Here is an 18,840-nt window from a genome sequence, read left to right as displayed (position 1 = left end):
CCTATCGGGTAAATATAGAGATTACGTATTCGACGAAGACTGTGCGATCATAACGTTTCCACAATTGTACACATCACATGGGGATCGTGAGAAGACGACGAGAGAGATTAGAGTGCGTAAAGATGCGTATTATCACTTGTCCCTTGCCCAGTACACGAATGAAATAGTACAAGAGATTGATAAAATTGTTTCTGTGCAGCCGCCTCCATGCATACTACACTGGCTTATGAAGTATATAAGCCGGCCTGTTGACCTCAGTAGTTAAGTCCCATAGCGCTCAGAGCCATTTGAACCATTTTTGAAATATATATGTAGTAACCATTCGCAAGAATGCTCACAATAAACTAAAAGTTTAACCAATCGAATACGGATACTAAATTCCTTGACAATCATCCACACGCACAATATTCTGTTACGTCCCAGCCTCAAGTATAAAAATGAAGCAATGACCTCCGCTTCTCCGAAGATTTGGTAATCCTCCCAAATCCTCGAACTACTTGTAATCCATCATACTTTCCATATAAGGCTACTTTCTTCCATCCATGTCCTGCTCAAGACCGTTAGGCTCAGACACCTTCTAAAACGCCTGGAATTTCTTCGCTTGTCTTATCGCGTTAACCTGAGTCCCAACAGGTCACTGTATACACCGTCTTTAAAAAATCTGCCCTGACGACATCTCTATTTCGCACATAGCACAAATTCAGCCACGCTCCTCTCCCATAAAATGAAATACCATTCTATCTACTGTAACTACACCTGTTCCATCTGAAATCAAAGTTCCTAAAACCCTCGTGTTCTCAACCTGATAAACTATTCATCTCTTAATTACTGCATTTCAACTATCAGTTATTTTCTCAGCATACATTCTACATTCTTTTTTTCTTATATAATCCTATCCCATTCTTTCCTCATGCAGATACCTTGCCAGATCACCATAGTCACCATTGAGTAGAAGAACGCACGTGCCCACCGTCACATCAAGAATTCATTGCAGCTTCGTCTTTCTAAATTTATTGCTAAATCACATTTATTTTTGCTAACTAAAGGATGAAGAGCGGCATCCCGGTCGCTATGAACCCGTCTCTTGTAGGATGTAGCAGTTTCAAGAAAGTACCGAAGGAACTCACAAGTGAGGAACAGAAACGCTTACGGAAAGAATGCCAGGGACGTAATGGTTTTGTATTATTAAATTATCTTGGGATGACGTCTAAATTCTGTTTCCTCTCTGAGACGTAACTCAGTTACATTGATTACTAGTCACATATTGCATACACCCATTTTCGCCATCAGACGAAGAGATATGAATCAAGCATGAAACGACGTTCACTCTACCCAAAAATCGTTTGCTTTAGAGCGCAACGAATACATCCCTTAGGACATTGAATGTATTACAGGTGCAAGTACTGGAACTCTTGGAGAAGCCAGTAAAGGAGGGCACCTCGCTAATCCAGGCGTAAGAGGCTTTGGCACATGGCCAGCCGGGACCGGAGAGCAGGCAGTTTCGCTTGGTCGCGGAATACTGGAGGCAGCGTGTATCGAGGAAAATGCTCTATTCTCCCGAAAAGCTAACTAGTTAGGTAGTTGCCCTGTTCCATAGGTCATGTGTAATATACTGTATATCGTACTGAGGGAGGAGGGGGACTCATTTTAAAAATTATTTTGTATTTAAATATGGTAGTATGCTGATCATTTACGGGTAGTTCATACAAGAGAAAAAATATATACAAGGTGTTCCACAACTGTTACTGATTTCCTGGGGTTGTGGAGGATGATTATGAGGGTACTGCCCCTACTCATCGCCGATTTCGTCCACATTTATGGTCTAAATTTATGGTCTAGTTACGGTCAGTAGTGGGATATGCAGACGGTCAAGCATTTAGAAAAAATAGCATTTTTGAGGCGGGTCGGTGGAGGCATGAGCCATTTGTGTTTGTGTAGTTTCCAGGCAGCGGATGGCTCAGCGGAAAGCGCACAGAATGGGAATCATGAGGTAATGGGGTTGAGTCCCGAACCGGTAACTTATTTATTTTCAATTTTTATGTTACACTGCAAATGAGCCGAAATACCCTGAGGTGATAAAAGTCATGGGATAGCGATATGCACGATACATACCACGGTAGTATCGTGTACACAGGGTATAAAAGGGCAGTGCATTGGCGGAGCTGACATTTCTACTTAAGTGATTCAGCTGAAAACGTTTTCGACGTGATTATTGCCACAAGACGGGAATTAACAGACTTTGAACGCGGAATGCTAGTTGGAGCTAGACGCATGGAACATTCCATTTCGGAAATCGTTAGGGAATTCAATATTCCGAGATCCACAGTGTCAAGAGTGTGCAGAGAGTACCAAATTTCAGGCATTACCACGGACAACGCAGTGGCGAACGGCCTTCACTTAACGACCGAGAGCAGTGGCGTTTGCGTGGAGTTATTAGTGCTAACAGACAAGCAACACTGCATGAAATAACCCCAAAAATCACTGTGGGTCTTATGACGAACGTATCGTTTAGGACAGTATGGCAAAATTTGGGGATAATGTCCTACAGCAATAGACGGCCGATACGAATGCCTTTGCTAACAGCACGACATCGCCTGCAGCATTTCTTCTGGGCCCGTGACCATATTAGTTGTACCCAAGACGATTGGAAGACTGTGGCGTGGTAAGATGAGTACCGATTTCTGTTGGTCAAAGTTGATGGCAAGGTTTCGAGTGCGGCTCAGAACCCACGATTCCATGGACTCAGGTTGCCAACAAGCCAATTTGCAAGCTGGTGGTGGCTCCATAATGGTGTGGGTTGTTTTTACTAATCCAAGTGAACCCATCATTGACTAGAAAGGGTTATATTCGGCTACTTGTAGACCATTTGCAGCGTTTGATGGATTTCATGTTCCCAAGCAACGATGTAGTTTTTTACAGATGACAAAAAAACTCTGGCACGGGCCACAATCGTTCGCGATTAGTCTGAAGAATTTTTTGAACTATTTGAGTGAATGATTTGGCCATCCAGTTCATCAGAGATTAATCCTATCGAACATTTGTGGGACATAATCGAGAGGTAATTTCGTGCCAACAGGCGAGTGCTCGCTGTTGTAGGACTTCTGGCAGGACGTAGCAGCGAGGCACGACGAGGCGGTATCTTATCTTCTCATCAGTCTTATTTCTGCATCACGAGTCGTCAAAAGCACACTTTTCTTCCGACATGACTGAATGTGTGGTATTACGTATTCAAAACTTCGGCTGTTATACAATAAGCCTACATTTTGAAAAAGGGAAACCTGATATACGAGTACATAAAGATCACTCAATTCTGTTATCACATTTTTTTATTGTTCACAGGAATACTTACACCCGCTCATATTACCAGTCACCACAGAAGTGTTACGCTTGTCTCCAATGACTTTACATTCCTACGAATTTATTGCTGAAAAGCGGTACAGATAACAAATAATAAAACTAACTAATCGAGCTGAAGCTGAAAAATCACCATTGCATAAAATATAGACCATCAGAAACGGAACCCTAGATGTGTGTATCACGTAGAAATCTGGGGGCGGGGATGAAACATATATTTATGATTTTTCAAATTCCATAGATGCATAGGGAAACGACTCAGTTTTTAGAAATTAGTGTTTCGTACGTACTACCATGAACTTATGACATGTCAGTATATAAGCTACTAGGAATATACAGAAATACATACAGAGTGGTTATAATTACATTTTCGCTATTTGAAAGGGCCTCCACGAAAAACGAGTGATCATAGGAAAATGAAACTTTATGAAACATTTGTAATGGCATGCGGAAGATAAATAATGAATGAAACATTGAAAGAAACACATTTGAATTTTCACATGAGAGAGTAACATTTCTTAATTTCGTGCCATGTTTACGTACCAAGTTACAAATCTTCCTCCATGTGACGACCATCTGCATGTACGACAGCCGACAAGTTTCTACGGGTACCATTTCACAACTGTCCGCAGTACCGCTTGAAGATCGCACACTGCGTCCGACTTTCTCAGCCATGGTAACAGTAACATTTTAGCCGCAGTGTAAATGAATTACGTCCTGCGACACTGCCATGCCTGCTAAAGAAATGATGCGTATACCAGAATACGTTAAACTAAACGATGGAACTTTATTTTGTGTGCGGCGCTAAAATACAGAGCTCACGATTCTAAACTCATGCTCATAAATTGAGGATAAATGCAGAATGTGGTGCCACACAACGTGACACTATACAAAACTGGCGCTAACAGCATAGGCACGTAGGGAACACACACGACACAAATCTGTAAGTTCACGGTATTGGTGATAAGTTGAGAAAACCGTCCCGAAAAACATGTATTACAAAACGCCTCTGTTTCCTGCACATGTACCCCGACATCGATCATCATGATCACCATGCACAGGTAAACAGGCCGCACAACGGGTTGGCATACTCTGGAACAGGTGATCGAACAGCTGCTGGGGTATAGCCTCCCATTCTTGCACCAGTGCCTGTCGGAGCTCCTGAAGTGTCGTAGGGGTTTGAGGACGTGCAGCGATACGTCGGCCGAGGTCATCCCAGACGTGCTCGATGAGGTTTAGGCCTGGAGAACAGGCAGGCCACTCCATTCGCCTGATATTTTCTGTTTCAAATTACTCCTCCACGATGGCAGCTCGATGGGGCCGTGCGTTATCATCCATCAGGAGGAAGGTGGGACCCACGGCACCCCTGAGAAGGCGGACATACTGGTGCAAAATGACGTCCCGATACACCTGACCTGTTACAGTTCCTCTGTCAAAGACTTGCAGGGGTGTACGTGCACCAATCATAATCACACTCCACACCATCAAATCACGACCTCCACACAGGTACCTTTCAATGACATTAAGGGGTTGGTATCTAGTTCCTGGTTCACGCCAGATGAAAACCCGGCGAGAATCACTGTCCAGACTATACCTGCACTCGTCCGTGAATATAACCTGGGTCCACTGTTCCAATGACCATGTACTGTGTTCTTGACACTAGGCTTTATGGGCTCTCCAGTGACCAGGGGACAGTGGAATGCATCTTGCATGTCTCCGGGAGAATAAACCACGTTTTTTTTTTCAGTCGTCTGTAAACTGTGTGTGTGGAGACAACTGCCCCCGTGGCCGCCAAAAGGTCCCGAACAGTACTCCGTGGCCGTCTGCGGGCACTGATGGTGAGATATCGGCCTTCTTGTGGTATTATGCACTGTGGAAGACCAGTATTCTAGCGCCTGGACACGTTTTCTGTCTGCTGGAATCGTTGCTATAATCTTGGGATCACACTTTGTGGCACACGGAAGGCCCGTGCTACGACCTGCTGTGTTTGACCAGCCTCCCCTCACTCTAGTATTCTACCCCTCATAACGTCATCAATATGTGTTCTTTGAGACATTTTCAACACACAGTCGCCATTAGAACGTCTGTAAACGTATGCATACTTACTCGCTGCATCGTACTCTGCCACGCACGGACACGCCTCTGCGTATGTGGACTGCTGCCAGCGCCACCGTGCGACGACCGCAGGTCAAATGCACCGCATGGTCATACCCCGAGGTGATTTAAACGCGCAAACTTCCCAACGGAACGTTGTCTCACCATGTACAGCATTATCAAATTGTTCAAATGGCTCTGAACACTATGGGACTTAACTTCTAAGGTCGTCAGTCTCCTAAACTTAGAACTAATTAAACATAACTAAGGACATCACACACATCCATGCCCGAGGCAGGATTCGAACCTGCGACCGTAGCGGTCACGCGGTTCCAGACTGTAGCACCTAGAACCGCTCGGCCACTCCGGCCGGCTACCATCATTATCCTTAATTTATGAGCATGAGTGTAATAATGTACAATAGTCTAGTCGAGGTCAGTGAGTTCCTCGTTCGGTCTAATGCGCTGCAGTCATGGACTGTGCAGCTGGTACCACCGGAGGTTCAAGTCCTCCCTCGGGCATGGGTGTGCGTTTTTGCCCTTAGGATAATTTAGGTTAAGTAGTGTGTAAGCTTAGGGACTGATGACCTTAGCAGTTAGGTCCCATAAGATTTCACACACATTTTTAGTTCCTCATTGCTAGCGTTACTAAACACATATGAAAGAATACACCCTAGAGAAAGAGAGATAAAAAAACTAGAATAATCAACGTTCAAAAAGGTAACAAAATAAGAAATAAATGATCCGCGCTTCGCTCTAACAAACCCAGCGCCTCTGGCGGCGGGCACGGAACTACTGACGCACGCGCGAAAATTTGACACTCGCGCACTAATGCAAACACACATGGTAGGCGGCTGCGGGTCGCTACATCAGACCCCTCCCCGGGGAAGTGCACATGACGACCAGATCTCGTGGTGTGATGTGTTGCTGGAGCTGCTGGCATAGTCAGTGCGGGTGATGGGGTCGTTTTGGTTGCTCGCGTCGGCGCTGGAACGGGCGGTGGATGAGGCAATAGTTCTCTGTTCGCAGGGGTCGGGTCGTGGAAAACGTAGGCCGACTGGATTCTGTCGATAGTGGTTCGTTTCCCGTTCACGATAATGTCCAGTGTGCGGTCTTCTCTACTGACAATATGGTGTTGACCGGTGTAGGGCGGTTGGAGAACCGTCACGTGAGAGCACGAACTGAGGTCCTTGTGCACGAACAGCGGGCCGGTGCCGTGTCTGGATGGCTGTGGGGGGCGTATCTGCTGGATGTGGTCTCTGAGATTCCCAACGAGCGTAGAAGGATCCATTTCTTGTCTTGGAGCTGCTTCTACGGAATCACAGGGCAGTCTCAGCGTTTCGCCATGTACTAGCTCGACCGAGGAACCACTCTGGTCGGGTCTGTATATGTTTCGGAGTCCGAGTAGGACGACTTGTGAAGCCTCAGTCCACCCAGTCGCATGACTCACTAGGGCTCCCATCGTTCCACCATTCCATTGCTTGCTGGGTGGTAGCTGGTTGTCCGAAGAAGATTCATGCCGCAAAGCACTGACAGTTTTGGGAACAATTCGAACTCGAATTGTCTACCTCTGTCAGTGGTGGCGTAGAGCGGACCGCCAAACCGCGACATCCAATGCGACATAAAGCCATGCACCAAGGTTTCGGCCGAGATGTTTGAGCCTTGGTAAAATTTGCTGTTTTGAAGAGCGTGCCGGAGCGCGTAATGTGAAGCAGTCACCCTCCGTTTCTGGCGGTGGCGCCGCTGTGGCAATCGCAGCTTTGGTGTCTCCCTCTGGTGGGAAAGAGGAAAGGTAGCCTGCTCACGTGCATTTAAGGGGCGCTATGAGCTCGCTAGGGGGGAGTCTAGTCAGTTGGTCAGCCGGGTCAGTGTGAGGCAGTCAGTGTCTGTCTGTCGTCCGGAGTGCTAGTATTTGTTAGACCTCCGGTCTGCACGAGTTTGTTCAGGCAATGGTCAGTGGCGGTTGGATCGATCGGTTAGTCGGTCGCGCACTGAGACACAAGATGACTTGTCCGTCTTGAGCGTCGGCGCATGTGAGGTCGCCACGTCAGTCCAGTGGGCCGCGCCGTATAGCGAGGGTTAGTGGCTTCGCGAGAGCAACAGGAGTCGATCCACGACATCGGTCTGGCCGGTGCGAGATGCGACGCCGTGAGACGGGAGATCGGCGCGCCTTCCTGCGTCCGTTGAAGCGGCTGGCAGCGGACGGTTCGGGAGAGCGTTTCGGGGGTGCTGCGCCAGGTCTTTGCCAGACATCGCAATTTATTAGAAGTTAAGTGATTCGTGTTATGTTGTTTCATTTACTTGTTAAACTCTACTTGTTTTCTTGGTCAGTCTCTCGTCCCCAGCTTGTTCGTCTGTCTCTCGTCCGCATTTGTTAGGCAGTTAGTGTCTGTCTGTCTGCCGTACATTAAGAGCTGCCTCTGTCAGGTTTATTGGATTCGGTGTTAACTAATTTATTGCTTGAAGTGTAACGGCCGAATTCCTAAAATACGTTTTTATCTAGCCTAGCATCTTGAGAGGCGGTATATGTGTAATGTAGAGCATGTTTGTATATTTTAGGTAAGACTGCATTTCATGGGGTTTTATTTAAATGGTCATTTTAGTATAAAAAGTTGCCACCCTTCCACCGTAAGAGGTTTTTGTTTTTTTTAAATGAAGTTGCACCTCCGGTGGCAAGTAATTTTTTTAATGTTAGTGTTTTGTACCTTTTCCATCCCTCCTACGGGTTGCTTAGTTTATGTGCTTGTGTGAGTTATTAAAAAAATGGTTCAAATGGCTCTGAGCACTGTGGGACTTAAAATCTGAGGTCATCAGTCCCCTAGAATTTACAACTACTTAAACCTAACTAACCTAAGGACATCACACACATCCATGCCCGACGCAGGATTCGAACCTGCAACCGTAGCGGTCGCGCCGTTCCAGACTAAAGCGCCTAGAACCGCTCGGCCACATCGGCCGGCCAGTTATTAAAATTTTCAGTTTAAAGTAATCTGGTGCGTTGCAGATTTGCACCAGTGTAGTCTTTCAGAGGTTGTTGTGAGCGGTCGTGACTACGGTCGTGTCAAAAGGCAGTGGTAAGGTTCTCAGCCTGAAAGCTCATACTGTCAATATTTGTTCTTTTTGCCTCTGAATAAAATTGTAACTTGATATTCTGAGGGTGCTTTCTGATTATAATTTTAAATCTGTTTAGAAAAAAAGGCCTTTACGAATAAAATTTCTATTTGTTGAAAGAAATTTAATTTGTTTTCATCAGTTACCCACTGGCAACTACTTTCACGCTCATATATTGTGATTAAATGTGTTAATGTTCTTGATGAATCTCTAGCAAATAAAGTAAATTCTTAAGAAAAGCTTTTGAAAGTAAATTCACGGTTCTATGTTATCTGTTGGTACTGCTTCCGGCCAAGGAGTGGATCTGTCGATGATGTGAGCAGGTAGCGTTGGCCGTTTGAAGGCGGCAACAATCGGAGACGTCAACGTGAACGTGTGTGAATCGCACTGTGACGCCGGGGAAATTACCTACTGGTGCTTGTACGCGTCTTCCGATTTTACTGCGTTGGCACTGGATATAACACTTCGTCCACTCTCTACAGTCCTTCTTTGTTCCCGGCCACACGAAGCGATCTAGAATCAGACGGAGCGTAGATCTCGTACCTGGGTGGCTCAGGGTGTGTAGAGATTCGAATCCTTGACGTGGGAAGTTCGGAGGCTGGTATGGACGTGGCTTGGCCGTGGACAGTCGCAAATACAGTTACACGCCGGCGCCAGGAATGTCTACGGGTTGTAGTTGCAATGAAGTCCGTGCATTTTGTAACAGGTGTTGCAGCTCTAGGTCTGACCTCTGTGCTTCTGCGAGTGCCGCGTAGTGCAGTGTAGTGACACTGCCGACGCGAGAGAGACACTCTGCCACGATGTTGTCGGACCCGGAAATGTGTTGAACGTCCGTGGTGAATTGGCAAATTGTAGCGATTGAGTGTGTTGCCTCAGTGAGCAATTCAGATTATTTTGCCGTTAGGTGAATGTCAGCAGCCTGTGGTCTGTGAATATTTTGGAGGCACGAGCCTTGACGTAAGGACGAAAGTGTTTCACAGCAGTTCGCGGTCGTTCGCGCTCCATTTCTTTTACGAGGTGATCAGCTTTTTAAAGAAGAAACCTAGCGGCTGCCAAGCCACATCAACGCGTTGCTGAAGAACACCACCTATCGCTGTCTGACTACTACAGCCAACAGTGCATTCGGCTCTGGATGTGCCAACAATGCCGTGTCCGCTATCTCTTGTTTTGTTTTCTCAAATGCCGCGATCATGTCGTCCGTCCAGGTATTTGTCGAATTGCCTTTGACCTTCGGGACCGCCAGCGCGGCTGTCAGCGGGTCTTGAACTTCAGCAGCATACGGTAGATGCCGCCGATAAAAAGTTCAGCATGGCTAGGCAGCGTCCTAATCCCTTGCATCTACGCTGGCTCACGGAAGTTTAATTATAGACAACATCTACATCCTAATTTAAGTCACACTGTATATACACAAAGAATGATGAATTCATCATATAGACCACAAAAATAGATCCAGTCACTCTAAGGAGATATTATGAATTGTGTCTAAGAAATTAGTCTGCGGTATAATAAGAACCTTCTAGAAGTAGCTGCCTTAGTTTTCTTTTACCTTGGGCATATTCCCAACGAGATTGTTAAATTATGTGTTGGAAGGACAATAAAGCTCTTGGTGCCAGTGCGCAGAGCTCCTTTCTGCATCATACCCTTCTTTTTCATCATAGTAAATATCAAGCTACCTCTGTTTGTTAAAAATATATTAACTATTGGTTTTGAGTAAGTTGTTAATTTTAGTAACTAAGCGCTTTAGAGAAAAAAGTATTGAGCAATCTTTATAAAGATTTGAAGGTGTCTAAACAGATTTCTGCATGAATGCCTAGAAGGGCTACGTACATAATTCCTACAGCTCACTTCTGTGAGTAGAACACGTTTTGCTAGTCGTTGACTTCCCCAGAATATTATACCATAGGCCATAAGTGGATAAAAATAGCAAAAGTATGCTGACTTACTGTCAGATATGGTCAAATATGAATCTTATAGGAAATGTTGCTGGGCTTAATCTTTTGCACAGATCATGAATATGGTAGTGCCACTACAGTTTACTGTTTATATTCAGACCCAAAAACTTGGAGGATTCGGCCTTTAAAAGCTCCTGCCCGCCCATTTTTAGACTTCCTTTGTCTGTAACATTAGTCTTACAGGAGAAATGAAAGTGATTTTTCTTTTTTTAGGCTGACTGAAGCTAATTTACCACGTATGCAAATGCCTTATTACCACTTCACTTAAATATACTCCATGAATGGTTATCAACTGATATATGAGTAGTGGTGTCATCATCAGACATGGTGACTTTTTCATTTTCTGTACATGCTCGTAAATCATTAATAAATATTGGAAAAAGCAGTGGACCCAATATTGAGCCCTGAGGCATTCCAAATATTGCATTATGTTGTGATAGCTTAGCTGAATACAGAAAAGTGAGAACCCTTTTATTCCTCTTGAATGAAAATGAAATCAAATTACAGCGGTTCCTTCCACTCGCGGGTCGTGTAAAACCGTATGATTGGAAACGGATTGAGATCCGAATCCCTGGTCTCCATATCGATTTAGATTTACCGCACTTTCCTTAAAACACATCAAACGAAATGCAAAATGCGTACACTTCTGATTTCGTAAACAGTTTGAACTAGTCTTTTTTTGTCCAGTTGAGCCAGTGCTTCATTGCCAATAATCCAGAACCAATTAAAGCGCAACTGAAAAGTTTCGTGCCTGTTTTGTTCCTGTGCACCACCCAGTGGGAATGGTACTCCGGTTATTCATCACATTGTAACAATTACATCTAAGCTACAACCACCTTAATTTCCTTTATGGGTCAAAATGGTATTTAATAAAGTTTGAAGCAATTTTATTGACGAAGCACGCTCTGCTATAACCAAATTACTAAGCTGCAAGAAAATTTGCAATAAAAGACAACGCACAGCTGTAACTGATGGAATTAATAGAATATTTGTAGTACGAACCGTGTCAAGGGGAAATCCTTGTTCAGCAACCTTTATTTGGAGTCTGATAATCTTTCTGACCCTTAATTTGCTCTTTTCCATCAAAAATTAAGATAAAAGATCTTTCCGGGTGTTCTGATTTTAAAATTCAATGACTGTCATCATATCTAGCTTGTGATGTTTATTATTTTCTTTCACGATAATTGCTATTGTAGTATCTTAAACATGTTACTCGTATTATTATCTTTGATTTCAGTATGGTTTGTTTCTTTGACGCCGTTTCTGAGTCGCGGTAGTAACTATCAGCGCGTATAGAACCAGTTGGGAATGGGAGGGTACGTTAATAAACAACAAGAATGTAACTGTCAGCGTCGAGATGTAAGATCTTACACAAAAAACTGAAACAGCAAAAGGCAAACCACAATTGTATGGCGCTCTGTAACGTCTTCCACGGAGTACCCGTTTGCTGCGTTACTGAATTCTACATATTGCGGATATGATTGATGAGGTAAGTGGTAAGTTAAATACAGTCCTAACTACTTAAGAGTGAGTAACTGTAGAGCCTAGTTTATAGCTGCATTAAGATTTCATGTAAAGGCTATTTGTAAACACCGATTATGCAGTTCGTTGATTTATAGAGCGAACAGAAGTTATTTTTAGTGAAAACGCGTGGCCGAAAGTATTAAAATGCATTAAAAATATATTCTGCTCTTCTGCGTAAAAAAACTATAGAATTCTCTCTAATTCTGATCATTTTATGCAACGGCTAAGTAAAGCGGTGAAATGTCGTGTGACGAGGGCCTCCCGTGGGGTAGACCGTTCGCCTGGTGCAAGTCTCGATTTGACGCCGCTTCGGCGACTTGCGCGTCGATGGGGATGAAATGATGATGATTAGGACAACACAACACCCAGTCCCTGAGCGGAGAAAATCTCCGACCCAGCCGGGAATCGAACCCGGGATTGACAGTCTGTCGCGCTGACCACTCAGCTACCGGGGGCGGACAGTAAATCGATTACAACGCCCAATGCTTACCGTTTCTTCAGTGGTGAAATCTAGTGCGAACTGTTGGTGGAGGCTGAGACAGTGTGACACGTGAATATTGTATGTCTAGTTTATTCATTATTACTGGAAATAGCACCAAATTTATTAGTTGCCTGCAACTTTAATAGCTACCATAGTCAGAGTTTACTGCTATTCTGTGTGGATAACTGAAGAAAATTATTTCAATTTTTTCCTTGTTGCACAGAATTGGCTAATTTCCGAACATATACTGCTATTCACAATGATGTCTGCTCATTTCCATTTATAAGCTCTTAAAATGTGAAATGGGAGTGTAGAAAAACTCAGCTGTCAGTTACAAGTGACGCCCATTACTCTGTACGTTTTTCATTGAAAGTAAAAATGATTTCCGAGTAATAAATACACTCACTATTTTACATAAATATTCACTTCCAGATTGAAAGTGATAGCTTGTATTCAAGTGACAGATTGATATCCAGTTTTATCATTATTTTTTTTTTTATTGTAATAACTGGAATCCTTTGCAGAGGTAGCGATTGAAATTTAACGTTATCAAATACACACTTTTAAGATAGTTTTGAAATTATTGAACAAGTATAATTCGTTTTCTGCGTTTTCTGTTTTTTTTCCAATTCTTTTTTCTGTTGTTGTTGTTGTGGTCTTCAGTCCTGAGACTGGTTTGATGCAGCTCTCCATGCTACTCTATCCTGTGCAAGCTTCTTCATCTCCCAGAACCCACTGCAACCCACATCCTTCTGAATCTGCTTAGTGTAGTCATCTCTTGGTCTCCCTCTACGGTTTTTACCCTCCACGCTGCCCTCCAATACTAAATTGGTGATCCCTTGATGCCTCAAAACATGTCCTACCAACCGATACCTTCTTCTAGTCAAGTTGTGCCACAAACTTCTCTTCTCCCCAATCCTATTCAATACCTCCTCATTAGTTATGTGATCTACCCATCTAATCTTCAGCATTCTTCTGTAGCACCACATTTCGAAAGCTTCTATTCTCTTCTTGTCCAAACTATTTATCGTCCATGTTTCACTTCCATACATGGCTACACTCCATACAAATACTTTCAGAAACGACTTCCTGACACTTAAAACTATAATCGAAGTTAACAAATTTCTCTTCTTCAGAAACGCTTTCCTTGCCATTGCCAGTCTACATTTTATATCCTCTCTACTTCGACCATCATCAGTTATTTTGCTCCCCAAATAGCAAAACTCCTTTACTACTTTAAGCGTCTCATTTCCTAATCTATTTCCCTCAGCATCACCCGACTTAATTCGACTACATTCCATTATTCTCGTTTTGCTTTTGTTGATTTTCATCTTGTATCCTCCTTTCAAGACACTGTCCATTCCGTTCAACTGCTCTTCCAGGCCCCTTGCTGTCTCTGACAGAATCACAATGTCATCGGCGAACCTCAAAGTTTTTATTTCTTCTCCATGGATTTTAATACCTACTCCAAATTTTTCTTTTGTTTCCTTTACTGCTTGGTCAATATACAGATTGAATAACATCGGGTATAGACTACAACCGTGTCTCACTCCCTTCCCAACCACTGCTTTCCTTTCATGTCCCTCGCCTCGTATAACTGCCATCTGGTTTATGTATAAATTGTAAATAGCTTTTCGCTCCCTGTATTTTTTTTCTATATTGTGCAAAAGGAGCCGCTGTGTTGAATTTAAACTTTCTTTATTTTCAGTTCGTTATTACTGATGTAATTGCAAACTGCATTATACACTTTAGTCATATAACTCAAGTAAAGCAGGCGATAACTTTGGTACTGCAAATATTCAGTGCTATATTGTCTTCTCGTTTTTATAATTTTCACTTCTATGTCACACTGTACGCTTCTGACTCGTCGATTGTGTCGCATTTTTTATATATGTAATTCTAAGTGAAGTTGATGGTTCACTGTCGTGTGTGTTCCTTGTGATTTTTTCATTGCAAAAAATCCTAGTTTTTTGTGTGATTTAAGTTAGCTATGCTGTGTGTTTGTGTGTTTTCATGGTAGCTTTCATTCCTATATACCCGCGAGTTGTCGATCGTTGAATTGCGCAGGGCACTGCGACATAAAGATCATTAAGTAGCCCCTCTATCGTGTAGTTAACTTTACTAAAAAGAAGTTTTATGTCTTCCGTTGGAGTGATTTCGACCACAGCAGTGCATAGATTTATATTAGAGTGAAACGAGACTGAAATACAAACAATAAACCATCAGCAAAAGTTCTCCAGTGGACAGTGATCGGCAGGGGAAACACTGCACACTTTGAAGGCGACGATGTTACTTGAGCTACCCGTGAATTATCTTTCATGTGATGATATATGTGCCACATGCTACGGCCTCCTGTCATGTTCTGACGTCTGTGTTTTGCTACGACAGACTCTAGGATGCGTTCTTCCTGGTCAGACGTACGATCTAATCTCGATTCACGCACCGTCTGTGATGCTACATATCTTATCTCCACCGCTCAGCAGTAGAGTAGATTGGATTGTTCGGCCGCCTTCTACTGGAAATAAGTCTTGCTACAGCCGTTGCTGACCATTCGCACGATCTGCTTGCTCACGAAATTAATTTCCTTCTAGACTTAAATACAGCACCTACTACTGCTTATGCCAAACGTTCGAGACAGACTAACCGTCTATGTCACAACCCTCACATGTAAACGTATCTTCGAATCACAGTGAATGCTAACTTTCATAAGTGAAAAACGATAGATTTTGGTTTTTTCTTTCTGTTATGTAAGGAACCCATCCCTAAAGTTTCCTTCTCAAATCGCTCTGTGTGAAGTAGATGCAAATACATCAACATTGAAGAAGAGTTTCTTGACAGAAAATTAAGATATTTCAGTCATTTCTAATAGGACATGAGTGTAGTGGGCTGAAGTTGTGGCTTTCCATCACATCGAGTGAATTTCTCTGGTCATCTGTTAGCGACTTCGTTGTGAAAACGAAAGGTTTGCGAGAGACCAGACCTAGAAATTACGCTGATAGGTCTAGAGAAAAACGATAAAAAAACTGGACTGTAAAGCGTGATACACGAACCACTCGCAATATATCTTTATCAAAAACTGCAGGGATTACTGCGCAGCTGAGCTATACACTGAGGTGATAAAAGTCACGGGATACCTCCCAATGTTGTGTCGGATCCCCTTTTTCCCGGCGCTGTGCAGCAATTCGACGTGGCACTGACTCAACAAGTCATTTGAAATCCGCTACGGATATATTGAGCCCTATAGCCGTCCATAATTGCGGAAGTGTTGCCGGTGCAGGATTTCTTGCACGAACTTACCTCTCGATTATGTCACATAAATATTCAGTGGGTGACCATATCGTTCGTTAGAACTGTTCAGAGTTGTGGCCTGGTGCCAAGGCGCACTGTCATCCATGAAAATTCCATCGTTTTTTGGCCATCAAGTCAATCAAAAGCTGCAAATGGTCTCCAAGAAGCCAAAAGTAACCATTAACCATTTCCAGTCAATGATTGGTTCAGTTGGATCAAAGGACCCAATTCATTCCATGTAGGGGGTGTTCAAAAAGTCTCTCCGCAGTGCCGTATGATTGTTAGCCAGCCTGGGTTACTTCCCTTCAAGTGGACTCTCCCAACGTTCCACTGTTTCGTTTATCTCAGCCAGCGTCAGTGATATCGTTGGTGTGTGCGTTACGTATTGACGTGAACGTTTAAGTTTAGTTCCTTTGTTCGTTTGTTTCGTTTTTGATACAGTTAAAATGCTAACCATTGAAGAACGTATGGTTTTAGTCGAACAAGTGTTCATGGCGGTAAATACGCAGTTTCAGTACGTCAAACATTTAATTCAGTTTTCACTGAGACAACACTCCCACATCGCGATACTGTGCGAGATTTGACTAGCAAATTTCGAAGTACGGGTTCAGTGACAGGTGCACCGAGAAGTGTTCGTCCTAGCTTTTTGCCTGAGGATAAACTACTCGACATCTCCGATAAAATGTCTGAGTCCGAAAAAGTCAGTAAGAAAACTCGCCCAGGAAATCGATGTTAGTGTCGGAACGCCCCACACAGCTGTAACAGCTCTAAGGAAAAAATTAGAACTTTTCCCATACAAAGTGACAGTCGTTCAAGAAGTGAAAAGTACTGGTCATGGCAAGACTCTTCATTATTGTCAATGGTTCAAAAATTTCATTCAACAAAATGGAAGGGATATTCTTAATGAAAGGTTTTTCACTGATGAGGCGTGGTTTCATTTATCCGGGTACATTAACTCGCAAAATTCTCGCATGTGGAGTACTGCAAATCCATTGTGTTTTCGTGAGGAACCACTTCATTCTATGAAAATAGGAGTTTGGATTGCAATTTCTAGACGTCGGATTGTGGGTCTCATATTTTTCAACGAAACAATAAAGGCGCAACGATACTGCAATGATATTCTGTACCAATTCATAAGAGAACTTGTGTTAAGTGAAATATTAAACGGTTATTTTCAACAATATGGTGCAACCGCGCATACAGCTCGCGTTTCAATGTCACTGCTTGCTGATGTTTTTGGTGATCACCTATTTTCATAGAGACTTTGGCCTCCACGATCGCTTGACCGAACACCACCTGACTTTTTCTTCTGGGGTGCAGTGAAGCAACTGTCTATAAAAACCGTCCAAAATCTATGAATTGAAAACTGCAATATCCATTTTCACTGCTTCTGTTACAGAAGAAATGTTACAACTTGTTTGGAAACATGATTAGACGAATTGAATTGTGTATTCAACAACAGGGGGGTCACTTTCAACATTTAAAGTGAAAGTTTGTAAGTAAAAATGAATATTCAATAACTTAATAACTTGTATAGACAGAGAAACGATAGATAAGGTCATTAGAGAATTTGGCGTTAAATCAAAACTAGCAAACATTATTCGTGAAACACTAATAGGTACAGTATCCAAAGCCAAATTTATGGGAGAAGTATCTCAGCCTTTAGAAATAAAAACTGGTGTTAGACAAGGTGATGGTTTATCACCTTTACTGTTTAACTGTGTTCTAGAAAAAATTGTAAGCATCTGGAATTCGGAGCTAAAAAATCACAAAATTGAACCAACAACTCTGGGAAGGGGAAAAAATGGAATTAAGGTAAACTGCTTGGCTTTTGCGGATGATTTCGCAATACTTTCAGAAAACCCGACAGAAGAAGTTACTCAAATAAACATTCTGGAAAAATTAGCAAAGCAGAACTGGTCTCAAAATTTCAGCTGAAAAAACAAAATTCATGACAAATATAAAAAATGCACCAAAATACATAGAAACTCAAATAGGTAAAATAGAGCGAGTAAATAAATTTCAATGTCTTGGAGAAACTATACAACAGAATGGACCAGAAAAATGTGCAATAGACGTAAGAATTAACAAAATGGTTTGACCAAAAATATTTACAACAAGAAATGCATATCTAGAAAAACAAAACTAAAACACTACACCACAGTGGTACGACCAGAATGATTATATGGATCTGAATGCCTAACGATGAACTATAAGATGGACAAACTAGGGTACTGGAAAGAAGGGTTAGTAGAAAAAAATAGGTGCAATGAAAACTGCAGATGGTTGGAAAAAAGAAGTAATGAGGAGATCTACAAAAATATAGAGAATATATCTGAAGTAATGGCCAAACGAAGATTAACCTTTTTGGACATATCTACCGAATGGATGGAAATAGACTAACAAAACAAATACTCCCATATTTATGGAAGAAGAAATCGACAATAGAATGGATTACAGAAGTAAGAAAATATCTTGAATGAAACAACATCAAAGAATCAGAAATAGCAGAAAGAAACCGTTTTAAAAACAAAATACTAAATTTGGAAGGCTTTCAAAGCAGAAGAAATAAAAAATCGCGAACAACATGGACAGAAGAAAGGAAGAGACTTCATGGGGAGCAAATGTAGGACTACTGGAAAAAAAAAAACTTGCATTTCACTGAGTTTCATTTCGGTATATTCACTGCGGAGAGACTTTCTGAATACCCCGTACATACAGCCCACAACATTACTGAGCCACCACCAGCTTGCACAATGCCTTGTTAACATCCTGGATCCATGGCTCCGTGGGGTCTGCACCACACTCGAGCCATACTGTCAACTCTTAGCAACTGAAATCAGGACTCACCTGGACAATCCATGGTTTTCCAGTCGTCTAGGGTCCAACCGATATGGTCACGAGTCCTGGAGAGGCGCTGCAGGCGATGTCGTGCTGTTAGCAAAGGCACTTACTTCGGTCGTATGCTGCCATAGCCCACTAACGCCAGATTTCGCGGCACTATCCTGAACGGATACGGTCGCCGTACGTCCCGCGT

General features: G+C 42.8%; 1 protein-coding gene across 2 annotated transcripts in view; it reads left to right on the top strand.

Annotated features, from left to right (window-relative positions):
• The first annotated feature begins 11,749 nt into the window (after positions 1-11,749).
• The window catches only part of LOC126344189 (uncharacterized), a 131,367-nt gene continuing 124,276 nt past the window's right edge, over positions 11,750-18,840 (top strand). The window contains exon 1 of one of the 2 annotated variants that reach the window (XM_050002000.1): positions 11,750-11,999. In XM_050002000.1, the coding sequence (XP_049857957.1) occupies positions 11,988-11,999 (12 nt within the window). In that variant the 5' untranslated portion in view covers positions 11,750-11,987. The remainder of the gene's footprint in view (positions 12,000-18,840) is intronic. The other variant, XM_050002001.1, reaches the window with a different exon arrangement.

This window comes from Schistocerca gregaria, chromosome 1 (assembly GCF_023897955.1).
Source record: "Schistocerca gregaria isolate iqSchGreg1 chromosome 1, iqSchGreg1.2, whole genome shotgun sequence".
Taxonomy (NCBI): domain Eukaryota; kingdom Metazoa; phylum Arthropoda; class Insecta; order Orthoptera; family Acrididae; genus Schistocerca; species Schistocerca gregaria.
Note: the sequence above shows the minus strand (reverse complement) of the source record. Positions and strands in the feature narration are given on the sequence as shown.